Genomic DNA, 22,840 nt, shown 5'->3' with positions numbered 1-22,840 from the left:
AAAGAATATAAAAATATTTACTTGTCCCTTCCTTGCTATTTTTAGTAGAAAATTGGTGCTTGTTTTCCAAGTGTTTTCCTGGAGTTTGGTTGGAAAGCAGGAGCTCCCCTCTCCTGCCTCTTCCTTGTTCTCCCCATCCCCCCCCCCCAGTGGGACAGCGAATGTAGCTATCTCTTTTGTGGAATTTGATATTCAAATCAACTTTTGCATAAATTATTTTATATCTTCACTAGAAGTCATTTGCTATCCTTTAACAAGTTTTCCTTAAAATATCTTTCCAACGTGTTCCACAGAGGCATTAATCTGCTTGGATGAGAGGATTTTTTGACTTAGTTCTACCTTCTCCAAGTCTTATCCTTGTTGTTTTACATTAGGTATAAATGCTTGCTTAATTGAAATATTTCTGGTTAGCAGATTTATTTGACCTTACTCATCTTGCTTGTGTGTATGGCTTGTATTCTTGAGGTAGCCTTATTTTGCTAAATACTAGAAAGGTCTTATTTCTTAGTTTGTTTTCATTAAAAAACAAATGTTTTTTATATATATACACATATATAAAATCTATTGTGTAAAGTGGTATTTTATTTAAAAAAAATGTTTTTTAAGACTTCTAACTTAATTGCTGTGTTAAAAAACAATAGCTATAGTAAAAGCTAGTCATTGTGAGCAGCTTGTCTGTTCAAGAAATTTCAGAAAGGAAGACCATAACAGAATATACCACTAGAGAGAGCCTTTGTGTAGGTTAATATGCCAATAATTGTCTTCACAGATGACCATTCTCTTGAAGGGATGGCTGGATCCAGCAAACAGATTTTACAAGGTATGATGAGAATAAGTATAGTAGTTTATTGCTTTCGTAATTGTTTTAAGCTTAAAACTTGCATTTCATCAAGCTATTACAGTTGGTACATTACAGATGCATTACATCAAGCTAGACGAGATGGTAATTCACTCTAAATTGCTTGAAGGAGTATTGGAGTCCATGATCTCCTGAGTATTAGCGTAAATAAATTACTGATAATTTAGATGTCAGTTTTGAGCTTTGATTAATTTCTTTTTTGAAGTGTTCAAAAGTTAGAGGGAGAAAATTGCATCATGTAAGAGGTAGTAATTATTAGGCATACCCAAATGTGCATACTGTTTTCTCTTATTGGATGACTTTCTGGCTTGTTTATAGTCCTTGAAAATGAACATTTTCAACCTCTTCCAGAATTTATAGTACACTGTATTACGTATGTATATACTCAGTACTTCAGTAGAAGATATTTGAAAGTTAGTCTTTTCATGAAAGGCACGTTTTAACTGAAGCATATTAAAAATACTCAATTTTATATAACTTTAATTTTTCAATACTGTGGTGGGTTGGCTCTGGCCAGCACCTAAGCACCCAGCAGCTGCTTGCTCACTCCTGCAGTGGGACAGGGAAGAGAATTAGAAGACTAAAAGCAAGAACTACTCTTGGATTGAGATAAAGACAGTTTAGTAAGTGAAGGGAGAAAAAAAAGTGATGCAAAGAGAATTGCTCACCACCTCCCACCAGCAGTTCAATGCCCAGGAAGTCTCTGAGCAACAGCTATTTTGGAAAGACAACAGCCCAGTTTTGTTATATGGTATGGAATATCCCTCTGGTCCATTCGGGTCACCTGTCCTGGCTGTGTGCCCTCCCAGCATCTTGTCCACCCCAGCCTACTTGCTGTGGGGGCAGAGTGAGAAATGGAAAGCCTTGATGCTGTGCAAGTGCTGTTTGGCAATAGGTAAAGCATTGGTGTGTTATCAACACAGTTTTAGTCATCTAAAACACAGCATCATGCAGGCTGCTATGGAGAAACTGAACTCCATCCCAGCCAGACCCAGTACAAATATAGACTTGGAAAAATCACTAAAGAGCTGATTTATCGTTTTGTGTTATTTTTGTGAGGAGGGATTATCTGAGTCTGGAGAATTGTATTAAAAAAACTGTTTCTGAATGACTGTTCCCGTCATTGCCAGCAGAGAGCTCCAAAGGCTAAATTTTAGCTAGCTTCAAAGTGCTTGTTTCTTTGTCTTTTAAGGTAGTGCGTTATTCTTCAAAATAAGAGTGAAGTTGTTCATGTCTACAGCGTTGTTTAATTCTCAAAATCATTTGTCTTTGATTTCTTTGCCAAATAACTTCTACAGGATATTGTCAATGAAACATTAGCATCTTTGAAAGCTTTATAGAGCTGTTTCTGTTAACAGTCTTTCCATCTTACACAGTACTTATAATTGTTTGTAGGCATCGGGGAACATGAGTTTCTTTACTGTAATATGGGTGGATATTGAATGAAAAAACATTTAGCTACATCTGTTAATCACTGCTTAAGTTGATAGCCATGCCATGAAATACCCCTTACTGCGAAGTGCAGAAAATAATGTAAATTCTTCAAATGCTCTATATTCTACAAATGTGTTGAAATCCTGAGATCACTTTCTGTGTGTTTGACCAAAAATTGACCACAAATTTAACAAGCATACATCATGTTATCTAGTTCTTGCAACTCTTCTCATAAACTGTCTTTGAAATACTCCATTACCTTTAAGAATACCAAGTTGTAATGATAGCAATTAATCTCTTACAGGTGTATTTCTACACATTGTTGCAGACACGCTCGGAAGTATTGGTGTAATCATATCTGCTATATTGATGCAGAACTATGGTCTAATGATAGCAGATCCTATTTGTTCAATGCTGATAGCACTACTTATAGGTGTAAGGTAAGCATTGCTATCACTGACGTTTGGTAGTATTTTTGATGCTAGTTACAGCACAAATTACAAATTACAGCAAGAGGAGGCTTGTCTGTTATGCTAATGACTTACAATGTTTGCTTTTCTTCCAAGAGTGATACATTACCTCTGTTCTGTACAGCTGTTCTGGTATGCTCTTACATGAGGTATCTTTCTTTCTCTTTTCTACAGCTACAGCTTTTGCTCTTAAATCTGTATATTTTACGCCTGTTTGCATAATACTACAAAAATGTCTTTCAGGTTCAAACTGTAGAAAGCTTCCTCTCTGTATTTAGTACATGCTTATATAAACCAATGTACTCCAGTAAATGGAGCAGAATGGCTTCAGGGCAGCAGAGTTGAGCCTGCTGGCACAGGATGTGCCCTTGTCCTTGACAAATCAAGGCTGGTAATTTCCCCCCCCTCCCCCGGCAAGAACTGTCTTTTCCTTTGTATTTGTATTCTGAGACATCCTTATACCTTTTAAGATCTGATGGAAATGCTTCAAGTAGTTCTGGGCTTTCCTGGTTGTTGCTTGCCAAGATCACTGTAAATGTGAAGCTATTTGGATTAGACTGGACAAGCAAACATTTCATTCAGTGATGCTGTTATTGAGGCTTTTCTGGCAGCAGTTTCAGTGGTGGCATAGGGCAGAGTGCCACAACTCCGGTTACAACCTAGTAACTGAACACCCTTGTCTCTTCAGCAGTGGTGAATGTCATCTGATTAACTGCAGCTACTTATACCATATATGGTGTGTTTATACCATATGCATGGCAGCATTCACAGAATTATTGGTGTGAATCTCCCTCTTTACCAGAGTAGGGCAACATGCTTCAGGCACTAAATGCCCACAGAAATCTGTGTGCTAGAGATAACTATTAAATTAGCACTTTAATATAAACTTAATATTTTGACTTAAACCTCCTGTAATTTCATAAAGGACAAATTATTACAAACTAATTCGATTACTAAAATCTCAAAAAATGGGAAAGGAAATGTGCAGGTTACCAAGGGGGAAGAAACTATTGCTGAGGTAATAGCTGAGTAGAGTAAAACACAAGTTTCCATACACTTTGTATTTTAAGGGTCTAGCTTTTTGCACAGCAAAGCAAATGTGGAATGCTGATCAGAAAATACCACATGAATGAGAATTTTTTTTTTCTTCCATTCGTACAGAGGTTAGAAGAAGACTACCTTCCATAATAGAGCTTTCATAATAAAGCTGTTTAGGGGTCTTCTAGCACAGTTAGGAGGAACATCTGAGGGCCACGTTCCATGCTGAAAATGCTGCAGAAATTCACTGTTTGATGTGTCTTTTGACCTGATACCAGACCTCAGCCTGTAACATTTTGTTGGTCCACGAGACACTATAAATGATCTCTAGAATCGTTATGCTAACTGAGTGCAGCTGCATCATAGTCAGTAGAAGCAAGCCTGCTTTTCTCACGGACTGACACATCCTGGCACAGCAGTGGAGCAAAAGCTAATTGCAGGATGGGTTTTTTTGTGTTTTTGTTGTTTTGGGTTTTTTTTAATTTTTTTTAAGCAGTCCAACAGACTTAACTACTGATGGCTTTGCTTGAAATGCACTTAAACAAGATCATAAACAAGATGACTGGCAGTTTCAGATGGATATTCTTTGAGAGCTGGAAGTCCCCTTTTGTGTTGTTTGACTTCGGTAATCTTCATTTACACTTCTGGACATAAAACCATTTTTTATTCTGCCTTATTCTTCACTATGCTGTGTGTGTGAAGTGCTCTTCTAGAATTAATGCAAAAGGTTTTCAGATTTTCCCATAAGGTGATGATCTGTAACAGTAATACGGGGGCCCAAGTGATGATTGCTAGGATATATAATAGTTTTGTCCTTAATCTTTTCAAGTGACCTAAATCTAACCTAGAGGAAAGATGATACTGAAATTTTGTGAAATTTAAAATTAAGGGGAAAAACATTGTTTGCAAAAAGACTTTAAATTGATAGTGGCAAGAGCTGTGTCTAGTTTTTTTGAATTGTCTGTTTGTTGATGGGGTGCGTGTAGGTTTGAGACGGGGAGGAGGGGGATGTTCAATGTCTGATATAGGGATTCCTGGCCACTTCTGTGGGCCTATTTGCAACCTTGATAAATTACTTTTGGGGGGGATTTGGCTTTAGATTAAATAATTGTCTGCTGTTTCAGAGGAATATTTGTGAATTTTACTTGTGCGGAGTAGCCCACTCGTGTCCCTTTTACTAGCTAAACCAACTTGGATAAGGTGGAGTGGGATAAGAGTACATGTGTGCCCCAACAAGTGGACACATGCATGTGTGTTTAAAAATCAGGATCTGTTCTTTGTGGCTGTAATAAAGCAAGCACAGCTTTGAGTCAGAGATGCAAAAGCCAGTCCGATAAAGTTGTCCAAAAGTTGTAATGCTGTCTGGGGACTTTCCCCTAGTTGGGACTGTAAAGCTTTGCTGCTATCAAATAGAGTTGTATAAAAGCCCCATGATGCTGTCTCTTCTTACAAGAGTACTTTAGCTGATTGGTTTAAATCTAAATAGTAGTATATTTTATTGCTGATCTTCCAAAGCTCTTTTGCATGACTCCACATTGGAAGTATATGAAATTGTCCAGTTCCATTTTAATTAGCTGCTTAGACCTCTGGTTCTACATTAAATGTATTAGTTATTAACTGATGAACTAGAGCAGGCAATATTCTCCTTACTGCTGTTAATGTTAACCAACAGTTCTTGGTGAAAGCAAAACCTTGAGCGTGGATGATCTTCTATGTCTTTGAGTACTCTGAAGCTTTAAAATAAAGCAGTTGAAATGTCAAAATCTGTATGGAAATGCTTTTGTTCTTGGCTGTCAACTTGTTGTTCAGGAGGGAGACTTCTTTCCTAGGAGAGTGTCTTTTTATGTGTGTATATCTTTGAACTCTTTTGCTGGCCTTCTGTCACTTGTTCTCAAATGCCAAATTACCAAATTCGATTAAGACTTGCCTATAGTACAGGTGCTTTTCTGTCATCAGGAAGGTATCTTAGGAAACAGTTGTGAGTATTGCAGATGGCTACATAAGTGTAAATCTAAAGTCATGATGGGAGAGTGGTCCTGACTTGAATCTTTATTGTAAATTTTTAGATAATGAGGATACACTATGCAGTGTTACAGTCTAGAAACCCCACTAGTTGTATATGAAAATAAAGTATACCTTGAGCAAATTATTTTCATAAAGTTGGAAATTCCCAATAAAATACAAACTGATAAAGGAATTTTTACTCATGTTGGTTGGTGGCTTTCTCCTCTAAGGGAAGGATCCTCAGACCAGTCTAGATTACAGTATCACTTTGGATGTGTGTTTAGTCTAAGTAGTTAGTAGGCTTTCCAGCTGGAACAAGCTTGCATAGAGATGAATTAGGACAGAACTGTAGATTTAAATTCGAGGTAGCAGTTTTCTATAGGATAAACAGCATTCTTGTAAACAGTATAATAAGGTACCTTTAAAGAAGTCTTTGGATTCCTAACTTTAAAAAGTAGTTTTCTTAATCAGCTGAACAATCTGGGACCCTATCACTGTTGGGATTTGGGAAAGATTGTATTCTTGCAGTATGATGGGTATTATTGGAAATACATATTCAGAAACAAGTTTTAATTATTTTCAACAAAACCAGGTTTATTTTCTGTTGCTGAGCTTTAGGTATATGTATCTAAAAGAGAAATTCTTGTAATAGGTGCAGGAGGAGCAAAGGTAATGGTGTGACAGTAGTTAGGTATGTGGGTTGGAGACTAATGAGTATTCATTCTGTCTTTTTAACAAATTACATTGGAATGTTTTTTGGCCTGATGAGAGATTGTCATAGGAAGATCTAAGTAATGCATTAATGTGGTGCCATTCTATAACCAACTTGCAGCTTTTATTCTGTGAAGATACTATGATGCAAGTAGTACAAAAGTACTTGAAAAGTACTATGAAGTACATTCATACTTGAAGTACTTCCATTTTAATCTAATTACTTAGAAAAGTAATTAGATTAAAATGGAAGAATAACAGGTGTTGAATTTGGTATCCATTACTGGATGTGGGATAGTATTTATGAAATCACATGGTATTTTGCTCTTACTCATTTGCTTATTTCAAGAAAGTATAGTGGACTAACAAAACTATCACCAAGAACTTTCAGGTTCTAACTCTAGCCGCTTCATTATCTGAGTATGTATTGAAATTGTCTTGAAATTGAAAATAATTATGTCACTGAATTTTGTCTCAAATTTTACAAAAATAAATACTTTGCAGTTCAATTCCATAATTTTCCTGAAACTGATGATTAAACATAGATTAATTTAAAAATATATACCAGTAAATCTGCATTAGTATGTTACACTTTGCATGTCCAAGCAAATATTTAATCAAAATGTGGATATCGTAGTGCACTTACATTTTTAGTGTAAGTAGCTGTTGCAGTTTATTTATGCCATTGCAGTAAGTGGTGTTTTTGTTGAAAGTCTGATGATACTGTGTTCATACAGGTCATTAGATTTTAAATACAAAATGCATACATTTTAGGAATATGTATAGAACATTTTGTGTAGTCCAAGTGTATCAGGCAAAGGCGTAAGATGTATAGAATTTGTTTAATTTACTTAATCTGTAGAAGTAATGTTTTTCTGATTCTTCATGTACAGTTAATGTTTGAGAGAAAAAGCTGAATGAGTTAATGGTGATAAGGTGCCTTCAGAGGTTCATGAGACTCTTTGAGGAGCATTTTAATAGCTTGGCTTTTTAGCAAGGAAATTTTCAAGAAAATGTTATGTGAGCACTGAAAGACAAACTAAAATTAAGAAAGCACTGTGTAATCAGTGAATTTAGTGTTTAATACTTGGTACATTTTTAGTTGTTTGGTTTAATGAAATTTATTTTTTGCCTTTTTTTTTTCTCTGAATAAAATGTGCATATACCACTTAACCTGGTACATGATTGAAGCCAAATCACTATCCTCCAAGTTATTGCTTAATGGTCTGAGTTTGACTTACAGAGTGTACAGGGCATGGGTAGGGGGTAGGTTTTATCCAGGGCTCTTTTTTTTTTTTTTTTTTTTTTTAATCTGTATTCTTTCTGGTATACTTACGTATTCAAAGAGGGAATAAAGGCAGAACACAAATCCTTATTCCCTTCTGTGGAACTATGTCTAATAAGCCAGTAGAATATCAAAGCAGTTGCCTGCGAGTGCAGAGGGGAATCATTGCTCTTAATCCAAGATTGCTTGTGTCTAGATGAAATAACAGCTTGTTCATTTTATGTTGAATGTTTGCTTGCTTCAGTGTTGGGCAGCTCTCTGATTTACTCAAGTCTTGCCTGCTTCTATTAGCGGGTCTTTGTTCAGTTTTCTGAAATGATGGCAACACTTGCCAAAAGAAATCACAAAAACATCTGTATAGGATGACTAAAGAACTTATCGTTGCAATATAAAGCTGGACAGCCTCTAATTTGTAACCTATTTTCTCTTGTGCAGATGCACGAAGGGTTGAGCAACACCTCTTCAGAGAAGTCAAGCAGTGCTTTTAATTCAAATGGCTGAGCCTTCCTGTAGACAACATCTCTAATTAGTCCAAATTGTCAACTACTGACACTGTTGCTCTGTGTTGCTCCTGTGATCCTTCACTAAGGCTGCTCTAAGGTGACATACTCTCTGCCTAACTCCTCGTGAGTTGGTGCAGAACACGCTGGCTGCACAGTGAAAGTCTGGTGTGGGATTCTTCTGAGGTTGTTTTCACTGACAAATAAATACACTTCTAAGCTTAGTGGAAGCAGAAATCGGGTAGCTCTTACTAGAGTATAGAGAGGTAAGATCAGTCACTTCCCTTTAGTAGACTATGACTGTCTGCATCCCAGTAAAAGCTTGTCTTCAGTAGTATTATATAGAAATATTGTTAATACCTATTATATCTCATGCTTTAGAATTTATCTTTTTGGAGGAAGAAAAATAGCCCACGTATTACTGTTCTGATACAGAGAGGCAAAGGCATGAAGTCAGATACTTTCCACTTTGCAAATTTCATTATGCTTTTACTTGCTGTAGAAGGTTATGTTTTCTCCATTTATGTATTTATCTGTTGAGTCTTGACAAGCAGAGGGCTTGGTAGTTTGTGGTTTCTCAATTGGAGGGCTATATCCTGCAATCTTTTAAAATCTCTGCATCATAAATCTATGGCCAATTCTGAAGGGTGGAGCTGGTGTGGGTGCGGGGTTGTAGCTCTTGAGTGGTCCTGGATGCTACCACTAATATTTGATGAATCTTTCTTTGATTACTTTCTGTACTACTTAATGCAAGTGTCCATTTTATTATAAAGCATAAATAGGACATGCTTAAAATAGGCAAGTCTGTTTTAGTAACATTTTGTTTGAAGTATTTTTTAAAAAAAAAAAAAAGCTTGGCTATTTCATAGTTGTTCAAGTTGACGCTCTTCAAGCTTTTTCCAAGGTGTTTTCCTCATAATTTGATGTGCCTGAATCAATAAACAATTTCTCAAGTCTCTAAACTGCTTTTAATATTTAAAACTAAATGTTCATTTATTTTTTTAGCCTTAGGATTCTAAGCCTTATTCTGAAATGTTGAAGCAATTTTAGTATTTCAACCAGCTATGTGAAATTAGTCATCAAGCAAAAGCCGCAACTCCAGTATAAAGCAAGAAGTTTGTCCGAAACCACTATTAGAGCCACATGTTTCTAGAAAGGCACCGTAGACTAAATATGATACTAGATTGGATAGAGCATGCAGACTACATATTAAGTGGTCAAAGAAATGAGGCAATTTACTTCAGTCATTTAGTGAAGTTGTTTCCATGGGTTACATCATTTTTACATAAGGCCTAGAGCTGCTTGAACATGATATAATATGAAAGAGCTCTGGGGCAGGACATGCCTGTAATATATGGGGTATACACCTATGATGTTTGGGGCATAACAGTATAAAAAATTACTTTTTAAAATAAAGTGATGCATTCACTAAGATTCAGAAGGAATGTTCTATAGCAAAACTCTCCCCAAACTAGCATGCTTGTTGTTGGTGTTGTTTTGAGCCATCATTGCTAAATGGCATGCACTACCTTTATTTACAGGGTAATGGTACCTGCCAGCCTTGCTTGAGAATCAAAGTACTATGTTATTATGAGAACAGACAATTTAAAACTGGACAAGTAAATGTGAAACCTGTGGTCCTTGTCTTGAGCAAAGCCTGCAGTCAATTAAAATTGCCATTGCCTAATAGAAAAATCTTATTAAAGTTCCGAAATAGGCTGACAATCTTGGCGCTGCAGATGGGGATGGTGGCTGGCAAAAAAAAAGATTTTGAAATCTGGCTGTAGATTTTCAGCTATGGTATTTGAAGAACTATAGCTGGCCTTGAGTCTTAGCAGTGTTTGTTTACTTTCCACAAAATCTATCACAAGTATCCTCTATTTTCTGTAGTGCTGAGAGCACTAAATGAATTTCCTGCTGTGCTCTGACTACAATGACTGTGTAAAGGGTTCTTTACCCCGGAGTTGTTTTCAGCCTTGCTGTCCAAGATCATGACAATGCCAGAGTCTGCTAGCTATGCCTACAAAAACAGTCGCATAAACTGGATGGGACTGGACTGGGTATGAGTATTATCTGAATGTGATGCAAGTTGATTAAGAGTCTGATGCTTTCACTCTTCATTGTTAATCAAGTCATGTGTAGTAGTGGCAGGCTGGATTTATCAGATTCATGTCAATAGCTTTTATCTGTTTGAACACCTTTCGCTTCCTCTGTAACAGTGTATGTGAAAGTGGGATGTGCTGCTAACTCATTTTGCACACATTAGCCACTCTTGCTATTATGGCTTTTGTAGAGGATATGTTTATGTCCTGAGTCTTGCTGTGGGTTAGCACCTCTTTCAAATTCCATTGTCTTGTAAAAGAGTGTGATATTTTAGATTCGAGGCTTGGTAATCAGAGACGATTGGAAAATTGTGTCTGCTTTAGCAGCAAAGCTTTACAGACTGCTTATGCATGAAAAACTTTCTACTTGGTGAGAATTCAGCATATTTATCTTCCCCAATAATCTTTCTGTAAATAAAAAAAAAGGGCAGGAAGTACCAATGCAATAGTTGCTGCAGAGCCAACCATGTGTATTTTGTGCTAATGACTAATCAAAAAAAAGGAAAGCTTGGTTAAATTCTCTAACCACATTTTCAGTCTGCTTGGTATCATCATGTTTTGTAGTGTTCTCTTCAGTCACATGAGGTGGAACTAATATTTCTAGTGCCTCCTGGTGATTAAGTAATACTATTTTTTAGTTAGTGTTTGAGACAAGAGCATACTGTGTGGAGTTCTGGTTTTTAATTTAAGGTTTTGTACTTCAGTAGTATGTATAAAACAGTGGAAAACCTGAGACATCAGAAAATTGGATTCTATAGTTTGTCATGTTAGTTTGGCTTACAGTAAAAGACTACCTTGTAAGATCGTGTCCTTTTGGATGCAGAAATGCGTGCTTAGGCTTCTGTACTCTAAAAGCATTTGTGAGGGTGTATCACATCGCTCCAGCTGTCTTTTGGCCTTTTCGGCTTTGCAAAAGATAAAGTTGTGACATTTTTTGGTTAGATTTCTTTCATGGATTTTTTTCACTCTTAGTGGTATGTTCCAATAAAAAGGCAAGCTCCTACATTCTCCATTCCTTTAGTCCTTTCCCTGGGAAAAAATATGCAGCCTGTACGTGTGTGTTTTTTGAAGCCTTTGGATGCATATGTTAGAGGGGCCTTGTTAAATTTGTGGGGATGGAGTCAGTGTTCAAAAATCATGTATTCAGTTTGCATCCTGAAATTGTGTATTGGTCGTTCAAGGTTTTTATTAAGAAGCAAACCTGCATTTTAAGTAGTGAGTTAAACCGAAATCAATTCAGCAATGGAGTATTTTGGCAGCTCCAGCTCCCTTTGATGTGATGCTTGTGACATGGACATTATTTAGTGAGATGGGTCCATTGATAAGAGAACCTTTTTCCCTAAACTTCTGTAGTCCACTGTCTGTAGAATGTGACACTCCAATTAAGCTTCCTTTAGACAGATTGACAGTTATTGCATTGCTAAATGTTTAATTGTCTTGGTGACAGGTCCAGTTTAGGCAACTCCTGCCTGCCCCTAATTGCTTCTTCCTATTTTTGAACTGATTCCTTGGTAGCAGTGCAACTGTGTGAGGCCATGTGATGGAGTGCATCAGGCAGTGAATTTGGCTGGAATAACCAGTGTGCTTGCAAAGAGACTGAATTTTAGGGTGGTTGTTTTTCCAGCAGTTCATTAGACAAGAGTCATGCACCCTCTAACTCCCTCCCACCCCTGGCTAAGGATTAGCCAAGGAGTGAGTTGAGCAGTCGATCAGCCAGCGCTGCTTCCGTGTACAAATGGAACCGTCTCTTTAAAAATGGAAAGGAATGGTTAGGTCATGCTGTTCACCAGCTGCAAATATACAGCTGGTCTATGCAGTGCGTTCTACATCGCTTCATGAGATTTTAAACAAAGCTTCTGTGGTTTCCTTTAACAGACGGACCAATTAATCTCTTACAAATGTCTTCTGGTTGCTTTTTATCCCATCACTCTATGTACTCCAGCTGTGATGCCAGTGCTGAACACTGAAATTCAGCTTACAATTTCTGAAATACATCATCACTTTTGGTCTAGAGTGTTAGGTGACTTACATGCTCTTGAAATTAGATTGCTATTTAAGTTTCAGTATTGGGCTATAGATATTTGTCATCCTCTTGAAAATTTTAGGATGCTCTACTGAGCCAGATGTGATGCACTACTCCTAAACAAAAAATCAGCATGCTGAATACTTAATAAGAGTATACATTTTTAGTGGTAGCTTCAGGGTATAGGCTTAGTGGTCTCCTGGTTTTATTAAAAAAAAAAAAGGGGGGGGAAAGTAATAATAATAAAAAAGGGTATTAAGCATTGTCTTAGTTTGCTGATTAAACAAATCATTTGGCCAGGAGGGGACCTCTAATTGTTTCCAAATGCTTAATCCTTGAGCTTGGATGAGACCCTACACTTAGTTCACTTTAAGAATATGCTAAGTTGTCTGTTTCTGACAAAATAACTTTGTTATAGCTGGACTGGTCCATACTAATTTTGTTTTATGATCTCCCCATTATTATCTTAGTTCATAAGAAAAATATGCCTTAAGCCAAACACAAAAGCAAAAACCATTTCAGTTGCATATTTTTATGGTTGGTTGTGAGTGATTGCCATTGAAGTAGGTTTTGGTTTTGAGCTATACTTATCAGCTACTTTGTCATATAACTTTTAAGACACTAAGAGATTTCATCTCAAATCCCATGATTAAACTATTCATCTTTTCTGATTGTCCACCAGTTGTCTCTGTGGAAAATCTGGGGGAGAAGTAATCTTGCCTTTAGTAAGACAGCACAGCACTTTTGTCAATCCTTTTATTTTCTGTACCAGGTTTTCATGGCAACTTTCTCAGCTTGTGGTGAAACAACTAAAGAAAAATTCTTCAAGAGCATTAAGGAATGTTATGTTGCTCTTTGTTCTGCATCTTTTGAAAATGTAATAGTAGCTAACTTCCTTTTTTTTCTTTCTAGTATTGTTCCACTTTTAAAAGAATCCATTGGCATTTTGATGCAGCGAACTCCTCCTTCCCTGGAAAACGCCCTGCCTCAGTGCTACCAGAGGGTGAGCTCTTAGGCTGTTTTTGCTTCAGGTCAAGCTGCTGACTGAATGAGCCCCAACTGTGTGTATGAGGATACTTTGTGATATTTTTCCAGTAATGCCTGTGAAAGGTTCCTTAGATTGTACAAATGGAAGTACCAGTTTGATTCTTATCTTTCTGAAGTCCTAAATTAGGTAGCTAATTAGTAGCTTCAACTCAGTTTGTGTTTTAAAACGTGTTATGTTGGTTTATAAAAATAGATCTTGAAGCTTTTCCTCTCAAAGTACTTTGTGCTGATACAAAGTGCATAATGCTTTTCTGTTTTGTTGTTTTTATCTCCCTCAAAATCTAGTTCTTCATAAAGTGAGGTGGAGTAACATTGGAATTGTATTTGTAAGAGTGCATAGATTACTCTGGATTTGACCTTTCCTGGTACTCCTCTTTAACTTATTTATTGCTGTGCCATGACCTGAACATTTGAAGCACCTTTGCAAAGTTAATACAAAGCACTTGTAGGAGTGCCATCTTTCCTCAGGAAGTTAGAGGATTGTAATTATCACGTGGAGGGTTCCCTAAAATTGGACAGAGGAAGAAGGGTTTTGACAGGACAAACCTAAGCCCTCACAAAATAGTTACAGAAATATATTAATATTTCTGTTAATAGTTAGAATCTCTCACAAATTGTTTTATGGGAAAATTCCTGCATTTGCAAAAATTGCTGGTTTAATTGAATGCCCTCTCAAATTTGGTAACCGTGACTTTTTCTCTCTTTGACACCACTGTTTTCAGAAATGGTTTCAGAAAATATATGTAGAACGTAAATGCAGCAAGATACAAAATCATGACATGTACATACAATCTGTATGTTTTCACCTTCCTTACAATTACTGAGATAGTAATAAGGAATTTAAGTGAAATATCACAAATTGCACAGTGAACTAGAAGTAAAAGAGTGCATTGGCTTTTATAATATTTTCTGTAAAGAAATGTAGTACAGATAAACATTTCCTGAAATTTTATTTTTAAATTTGCTTGTATTTTTAGGTGCAGCAGTTGCAAGGAGTTTACAGTTTACATGATCCACATTTCTGGACCCTCTGTACTGATGTTTACATAGGGACTTTGAAATTATTAGTAGCTCCTGATGCTGATGGAAGGTGGATTCTAAGCCAGACTCACAATATTTTTACGCAGGTATGTCTCATCACTGGAAATCACATCTCAAAGTGTAAATTGCCTGTCATGTGATGTGACATTGTAATTCTTATCAAGAAAAATTAAATGTTTCTGGTTTTGGTATCAGTGTGTTTTGAAAAGCTTCTCTGCTCCAGCTGTATAGAACAATTTCAAAATGCTCAGTAGTGTAGATGGAATTGCTGTACCTCTCTGCATTACCTTTTGGTGCCACTTAATGGAGATAACAGCTGTAGTTGTCTGAGGTGTATCAAATTAAGTTGAAACCCTATATTGACCTATGAGGAACCAAGAAAATAGATGAGGCTTCCCTCAAGATAGAGCTTCCGACCGCAGATGGGACCTACTTAAGTTCTTCACTGTGCTGATGCTGTATTTGTAATTCGTTTCTATCCCTCTAAGAGTCCATGGTATTTGCATATTTTGTTGTCTTTTAGTAACATCCATGCTATGGTGATTACTAGTAAAAATGTAACCATCAATTGTCACATTGTATACGAACAGCATGTGCCTGTTTATTTCCCTACAGGTTGTGGGTTTTTTTTTAATATAGATAGTGATAGCACTTGTAGCTGATATCAAATGTTGAAATTCTTGTGAACAACAGAAATTTTATTAGAAGTTGATAGCTCTTGCCTTGAGATTAAAATCTGACAAATTTCAGAAAGATTTTTCTGTTGCTTCCTTTTACTTTTAAGCACTAAATGTGAAATTCAGTTTGGCTGCCTATTCCAGTATAGCTACTGGATATGAATGGTTTACAAGTAGAATCTAGAGTCTATTAAGATAAAATAGAAAATTCTTCTCCAGCAAGAGAACTTTGTGAAGAATAAAGCTGGAAACTTATTCTCTCTCTTACACCATCCAGAGCCAAACATCCTGGTTTTATTCTTGACGTTGGAGGACCGTATTTGAAAAAAATGTTACATTTTTCCATAATGTCCTTTCTCTGCTTTTGAGTAACGGAGAGTTCTGTAGCTGATAAGGAGACAAATATTCCTGTTTATAACCAGTGTTTTAGGTAACAAACTATTGTCAGCTAAAGGGTAATATTTTGGAGATATGTAAATTACTGACGTCTCTAAGTCAGTTGGACAGTGAAGTAAGGGGGCTTCTAATCAGGTATATTTGATACTGTAAACAAAAAATGTTTCAACAGTTTAATTAGTGCTTTTATAAATGTTCTTTTCAAAGCTTTCTGCAGTGGGGAAAGTCCTTGTGTGCTCACATGCACGTTCCTTCCCTTGTTCTAAATGTTCCCTTGCTCTACTGCATTGGCAGCTTGTGTATGTGATGGCTTAGTGAATCATTTATGCATCTGATGAGTACCCCTTTTATTAAGTATTTTATAACACTTATTAAATGTTCCAGACTGGATTTTTGTTTGGTTTTTTTATGCATCTTGCATACTCAGTTTCTGGACTCTCAGGAGAAACACCACTGAAGCCAACCCTACAGTATGCTGCCAGCATGCATGAATTCTTTTGAACTCCTTAAATTTTAAGGAATTTTAAAGTAGTCAGTCATGGGGAACCCAATAAAAATAAACACACATACTTGTTTTTATGTTAGAGACTTAGGGAAGGAGGATTTGTTGTTACAAATATTCTAAAATCAAACTTTATGAATAAAGTTTGGTCCTTTTTGAGATGTTCCATCACATACAGCTCTAGATTATCGAGTAGGTAGAAATCAGTCTGCATGGATTATTCTGCAGACTATGTAATTTGAAACTAAGGGATATATTTTGGGAAGGACTATGCAGAACATTCTATTACATTAAAACTAATTTTACACCTCAAGTCCCCAAAGGATTGCATTTTCCAAGTGAGTCGTTAGCTCTTCAGCTGTTTTGTAGCTGTGCAGGTATCAAGAACTGTGTGACCGAGAAGGGAACTGGTAGAACAAGGTCTATCATTTTTCTTATCTGACCTATGGTAATAAGTGGAGGGACAGTTGGAGCAAGTAGAGATTTTCTCCTCAGTAATACTGGCCCTCATTAATCTTAACAGATAGTTGGTTTTGCTGCTCAACTGAGCTAAAAGCAAGTTGATGATAGGTAAGACAATCTGATCTTTAGCAGTGTTCAGCATAATGCTTCAAGATCACGTTGCAGAACCAGTGACCATCACAACATTGTTGCTGGCCTGCCACTGAGGTTAAAATGAATGACTAATTGATTTTTTTAATACTATTTTATACTGAATGATGATAAAACTAAGCAAGTCCATCTAAGGCTAGTTTAAGATTTCTGAGGAGAGAAAGGCTTTCGTACAATTCAGATACCTTCACCAAACATTATTTTAGTGTGTCATGACGTCATGTAAATTCACTGTAGCCATTGTTGTTTCTTGCTAAAATCTTAGTGTAGAACTGGTTCAAACAACAAATCCCATGTTACGCTCTTCTGCTTCGCTCCATTTTAAACTGACAGCTCTTCAAGCAGCTTACTTTTCAGGAAGTTAAACTTGTACAAAAGAAAGTAAGAATTGCTTTTGTGCAGCTTCATGTGTGACAGTTATTTAGGATGAATCGGAAAAGGTAATGTAGCAAAGCTAATGTTAATATATAATTACATATGTGCACTTGGCTGTGTAAAGAACTATGTAGTCATACAGCACACTCAAAGTTTGTAGGCTTCCAAATCACCAGTATCTAGGTGATTGATGTGCTATATGTGGAAGATGAATTACAGAAAAATAAGATAGAGAGTTTTTTTGCTAGGTAACTTACTGGTGTTCAGGACAGTTAAATTGCTTTGGCTTCACAGGCTTTTTTAACTCTCCTTCTCTTTTCCATAGGCAGGAGTAAGACAGCTTTACATACAGATTGATGTCGCAGCCATGTAGTGAATTTCTGAAATTGTGCTGTTGGACCAAAGTTTTCTGTACTGTAATGGTATAACAACGTACTTCTCAAGACAGAGCCTGCCTCCACCACTGTTCTGGAATTGACTGAATAGATTTCTGCCGTTGGGCTATGGATGGAGTTCACTTCTAAGGAGTAAATATGGAATGAATGTTATGGACTTTGGGTCTTGTGTTTTTGTGGCCCCTAAACTTCTAAGTTTTTGAGGGTTTTTTACTTACTAAGATTGTGGTACTGGAAACCCTGTCATGTCTTCAGTGAAGCTGCTGAAACCACTGCTCATTCCCATAAAACCAGTGTTATCAACAATTGGAAACTTGTTTGTGGATAATGTCACAATGGCTGACATGCTTCAATATAATTGTATGTTTGTACAATTGTTTGTACTTTGCAAACTTAATGAACCAAACCATATTGGGTTTTCAAAGTGCCTTTTATATCAGGAGAGGTATTTGCCAGCATAAATATGGAGCATCAAAGGGTTTTATTACTTTTACAAATATCTTGTATGCAGTCTGATTATTTACTAGTAATGTATGTGGGGGGTTTGTGTACTTGCATAACTGTAGATGTTAGACTTCCCTTACACTTGCATCGAATCAAACGGACAGAAAAATTCTAAATATAAAAGGCAAAGCTGTTGTGAAGAGACTTGCTTCCAAAACAAGCTGGATATTTTGTTGCACATATCTTGTGGAAATTATTTTAGTCAAAATACTAGATTTAACTCCAATTATTAGTCTCATCATACTGTTGAGAGTAATGAGACATTACATGATGCTACTCATGTTCATAGTCACTGAAACAACAGGCAGCTGAGGGAAGATGCTGGTGATGGAAGCAATGCTTGAAGTTTTTTATCTTCCAGATTATGTGGCGGGAAAAAATAAATCCCTAAATTGTTTGTGAAAGCTTAAATCTCCTTGATTTTAATAGGTTGTAATAATTTTTATTAAAGTGATTGGTGAGAGAACTTTTGCCTTTCCAAATACTGAAAATAGTTGTTCCTGGTGGTTATACCCGAAATGGAAATAAGGACTGTGGTTCAGGCTGTTTAAGATTATGCTTTTTCCGTGTTGACAAGTCTGACATTTTTTTACTGTCTTACTGTAGCCTTGTGTGTTTTCATGAAAAAAAAAAAAAATCTCAGTGTATTAAGTTGTTTTTCCAGAAACATTGGTCTGTCATATTTTTCTAGCATTTTAATCATTTTACACTTTCAGATCTGAGCATTGTTTTGAAAGACAATCTGCTATACTTGGTATTACAGATGATAATTCCACTCTGCTGTAGTAGTTAACTTGGTAATGGAAGTTTTTATAAGAGGACATTTTACAAACAGAACATTGTGGAGTAAAAAACAAGACAGGCATTTTTCTGATAAACCATAGCCGCTTCTGGCTGGTATGGATTTTAAGTATTCTTCTGGCACCTCATACGTGGTAATACTGAGATCAAGGCCCTCTGAAGCTGATGTCTGTGTACTAAGTGCCAGGCACTATGAAAGTACCGAAGATTCATTTGCAGAAATGGTTTGTTTGCCACTGATGCTGCTGAATTCATGATAGAGATGAAGAGTTTCTTGCATTTGTTCTGTCGTTCCTATATAGCACCTGAATTTTGATCTCTTTTCATGTGAAAACTTGATGGTTGCCAAATTGATAGGTGGTTCCTGAATTTTTCCAGATGAGATATTGAAACGTGAATGTTGATTTTGTACAAAGCTTAGGGGTGTACTCTTGTGCTTGGAACTGAAAACTGGGTGTAAAGAAAAATAGCAGTAAAAAGCCACATACATATTGCTTTTAAGCTTTACAGTCTCTTCCGGTCTTCAGATCCCTCTTTATCGCTATTGCTGGTTTCTGATCCTGTTTATTTCTCCTGGGGATGCAGGTAGAGAATGCCCTTTCAGCTGGCTACACTGTTCCACATCTCTTTTGCGGCCTCCTCCCTGGCACCCTGTCAGGCTCCCTCCTTGTCTTGCCTGGCAGATGCTCTGCCAGGCCTGGAGTTCCTGACTGGGGGGTGGGATCTGTAAGTTACATGGCACAGGGTAGGGCACTCTGAGCAGATTTGAGTATTGCAGTTTAAGATACCGTTTGCATATATGTTCACAGAAAAGGTAATTAAAATATAGTTGTGATTATAGGGCAGAGATCCCTCATACTGTTTTGTAGTATGTTGCATATAGACTGCTTCTTGGCTGACAGCATGATTTCTTGATTTTTTTTTTTTTAATAGTTAATATTACTACTATTTGAGGCTAGAGAAGATCAACTGATGTCACTTTAAATGCAAGCACCAGCCAACTTCATCGCAATTGTGTCATGATCCAAGAGCAGGCTTTGGTTTATATAACTTTTATACTAGCATGTTTTGGGACTGAGTATTCCTGGACTTGCTGAAATACTGTAGTGCTGCCCAAGATGCTGGGCTTGGCCACTATTTTAGTTTTCTTAATGAAAAGATGACTGCTACAACTTGTTCCCAAATGAGAATCTGCCTGAGTGGCAGTTGGGTTTGTTGTTGGGGTTTGTTTGGTTGTTTGGTTGGTTTTTTTTAAGAAGTACATCTACAAACTTTTTAAATACGGAAAGTTCACTGAAAAAGCCTATAAGCTGGTTATAATTACACAATATTGATTTTAATAATTTTTTTACATTTTTTGTTGCTTTTGACTGTTGGAAGCATATGTACAAGTCTGAGTTTTCTAACCAAGACAGCACTTTCTTCATGATTTTTAAGGAGAACTTGATGTTTTTATAGTAAGAAATGTATCATTTGTTTGTTAAATATAATTGAGGATAGTGTAGGCAAGTCAGATTCAAAGTAGACTTTAAGCCTTTTTTAGGCATTCTGAAAAAGGATACGCCTCACAAAAGTCTACAAAAGACAGTACATGTCCAGTAACTACAATCACATCTAGTATGTCAGTAAACAGAGGGACATCTGATTTTTTTTTTTTTTTTCACGTAAGGGGATACTTGCTCAGGTTTTAGGAGAGTACAAATCATGCAATTGAAAGTGCAGCTTTTCTTATCCTGAAAGTCAAAGCTCCATGATTGTGTGTTTTGCTAATTACCTAACACTTAGCTTATTATATAACTCTTTGCTTTTAACAGTTTATTGGAGATGCATTGCATCCTTTAAAGATTTGTGTGAATGACTGATATTCAGAGATGGATGAATGTCTGCAGATCATCTGCTAAAACTCAGCTTCCTGGTATCCAGTACTGAATTTTGAACCAAATTTTCAAAGTATGATTTTTCTCATGTTTTCACGTAGCTGAAGCTTACTGTGGCGTTACTGGTCTGTCTTTGTGGAGTTTTTTTCTGTGACTGAAAACAGTAACTTACAACCCTATTGTCCCAAAGACCAAGTCTGCAAACTGCATGATTTTTACAGGACCTACAGCAAATAAGAAGATAAAACAGGTGCTACAGAGTGTCAGTATTAAAATGCCCCAGAAGTTTATCATGGTAAATAACAGTGGAAGAAAACTACTCTTAAGAGTACGCACAGTGAAGACTGGTCCTTCGTAGGCTAATCCTGTAAGTCTATACATCTGGATAGACTTGTTCCTTACATCACTAGGGCCCCTACAGAGAGCTGGGTTACTTGTGCAATTTGCTAAACTAAGGCAAAAAGTGCTGGTCCAAATAAATGACTGCTTTTTATGTAATACTGCTTACTAAAACGAGTTTCATTGCATCATTAGTAAGAGCTACTGACACTATTTTTACATAAAAATTGAAACTGCTGCTACTAATAAAATGGACCTTAGTGACTCTTAACTTTTTTTTTTTTTCCTGAAGAAGAAAAGCTGGCTTTAAAGGTGAAGGAAAGAAAGGGTATCTCTCTTTAACTGTTTTAAGTGAACCTGTTTTGGGAAGGTAAAAAAGACACAAGAGGAGAGAGAAGCTGCTGCTGAACTGCAGTTTTCCACCCTTTGCACCCACTGTGCAATCACATTGTGAAGTTCATGGCTTTTCTCTCACAGTGCAGATTGCAGTTGCAGAAACCTTCATGCTTCTATAAGATGCAAATCCTAATCAATACTCATGTAACAGGATCTTTAAATACCAGTTCAGAGCAACAACTTTAGTCACTAATTAAGCCTTGTCCTGTTTCCCCAGCAGCCATCAGACTGCCACTTGCTATGATTCTTGATTATCCCACCCCTTTTAAGCATGTTTGGGAATGAGTATACAGGGATTTTTTTTTTTTTTTAATAATCCATTTCTCTGATCCCTCATACTGACTCAGTGGTTAATTCCTCCTTTACACTTCTATGAAAAATCCCTATCTGCAGCTTGCTGGGATTCCCTTTTGGATTTCTCCCCCATTCAGGCTTTGTTGCAGTGACCATCCCTGTTGGGACTTCATTGGCCAGAGACTGCTATAATGTGAAAAGATGCCAGTTACGCTTCTGCTGTGCCTGGCATATGAAGACTACATGTCTTGCTGTGTACAAATACTGGTTAATCTACTTGTCTGTTTCAGTGAGCCACAAAAGGTTCCTGCCTATGTGGTAATTTGGCGGAAATAATGTGTAAAAGGAGTTGTGTATTTCACTTCCCATGTGCATTGAAGTCTTTCATGTGTATGCTGGGATCTTGTACAAGAGTTAAATGAATCGCAACAGTATTTTGGCTGAAGTGTGAAATATTGTGAATGAAGAAATTGCCAAAATCATTGCTGGTAGCATACAGCGTATTGCTTGCATTCAGCATATTGCTTGCCTTTACCTTTAAATTGCAGGAATTACTCTTAGCAGTGAGCTGAAGTTGAATAGTACAGGATATCAAAATACCTGTCAAGAAATCTTAATGATAATACAAGGCAGCTCACTAAAATTCTGAAGACTATGTATGATTTTGCTCTGGAATGCTAATGTTAGTAGCTTAGCCATGACTTGTCCCAAGTGCAATATTAGAAATTTTTAATGTAAGCTTTTCTACTTGAATACAGTCTATATAAAATGTTAAATATCCTATATTGCTGAAAAGATATGGGATCAAATTTCTTTCCAATAAATCTTCTGTTTAAAAAAAATATGCATACAGCTCTGCTTTGTTGTCATACATACTGTGAAGACTAGTTGAAGTAGCAACCACCGCCATCCATTAGCTGATTTGGAAGAGAATTCCTGCAGTCTGTTTTCTGAGAATTGGCTTGAGGTTAATTGTGGTTGCTGCAGTTTGTCCAGCACTTCATAAATGCTAGCATTAACATATGAAGAAATCCAGTTCTATTTTAAGTTGCAACCTTCTGAAATAAGAAATTCTGTGCAGCTTCTCCCTCTGTTTCACCAACTGTCCAAAGGGTGAGTTCTTGTTTTTCTTGGTTTAGACATAAAAGAACATTGTCA

The 22,840-nt window shown here is 36.7% G+C and overlaps 1 protein-coding gene across 2 annotated transcripts in view; it reads left to right on the top strand.

Moving 5' to 3' along the window:
* SLC30A7 (solute carrier family 30 member 7) overlaps window positions 1-19,422 on the top strand; it is a 31,306-nt gene extending 11,884 nt beyond the window's left edge. For both annotated transcript variants that reach the window (XM_075508239.1, XM_075508238.1), the window contains exons 7-11: window positions 770-820; window positions 2,598-2,733; window positions 13,339-13,429; window positions 14,451-14,600; window positions 17,402-19,422. In XM_075508239.1, the coding sequence (XP_075364354.1) occupies window positions 770-820; window positions 2,598-2,733; window positions 13,339-13,429; window positions 14,451-14,600; window positions 17,402-17,449 (476 nt within the window). In that variant the 3' untranslated portion in view covers window positions 17,450-19,422. The remainder of the gene's footprint in view (window positions 1-769; window positions 821-2,597; window positions 2,734-13,338; window positions 13,430-14,450; window positions 14,601-17,401) is intronic.
* Window positions 19,423-22,840: the final 3,418 nt, after the last annotated feature.

Source organism: Mycteria americana, chromosome 7, assembly GCF_035582795.1.
Source record: "Mycteria americana isolate JAX WOST 10 ecotype Jacksonville Zoo and Gardens chromosome 7, USCA_MyAme_1.0, whole genome shotgun sequence".
Classification (NCBI taxonomy): Eukaryota; Metazoa; Chordata; class Aves; order Ciconiiformes; family Ciconiidae; genus Mycteria; species Mycteria americana.
The sequence above is the reverse complement of the archived record's forward strand: the minus strand, read 5'-3'. Positions and strand labels throughout refer to the sequence as shown.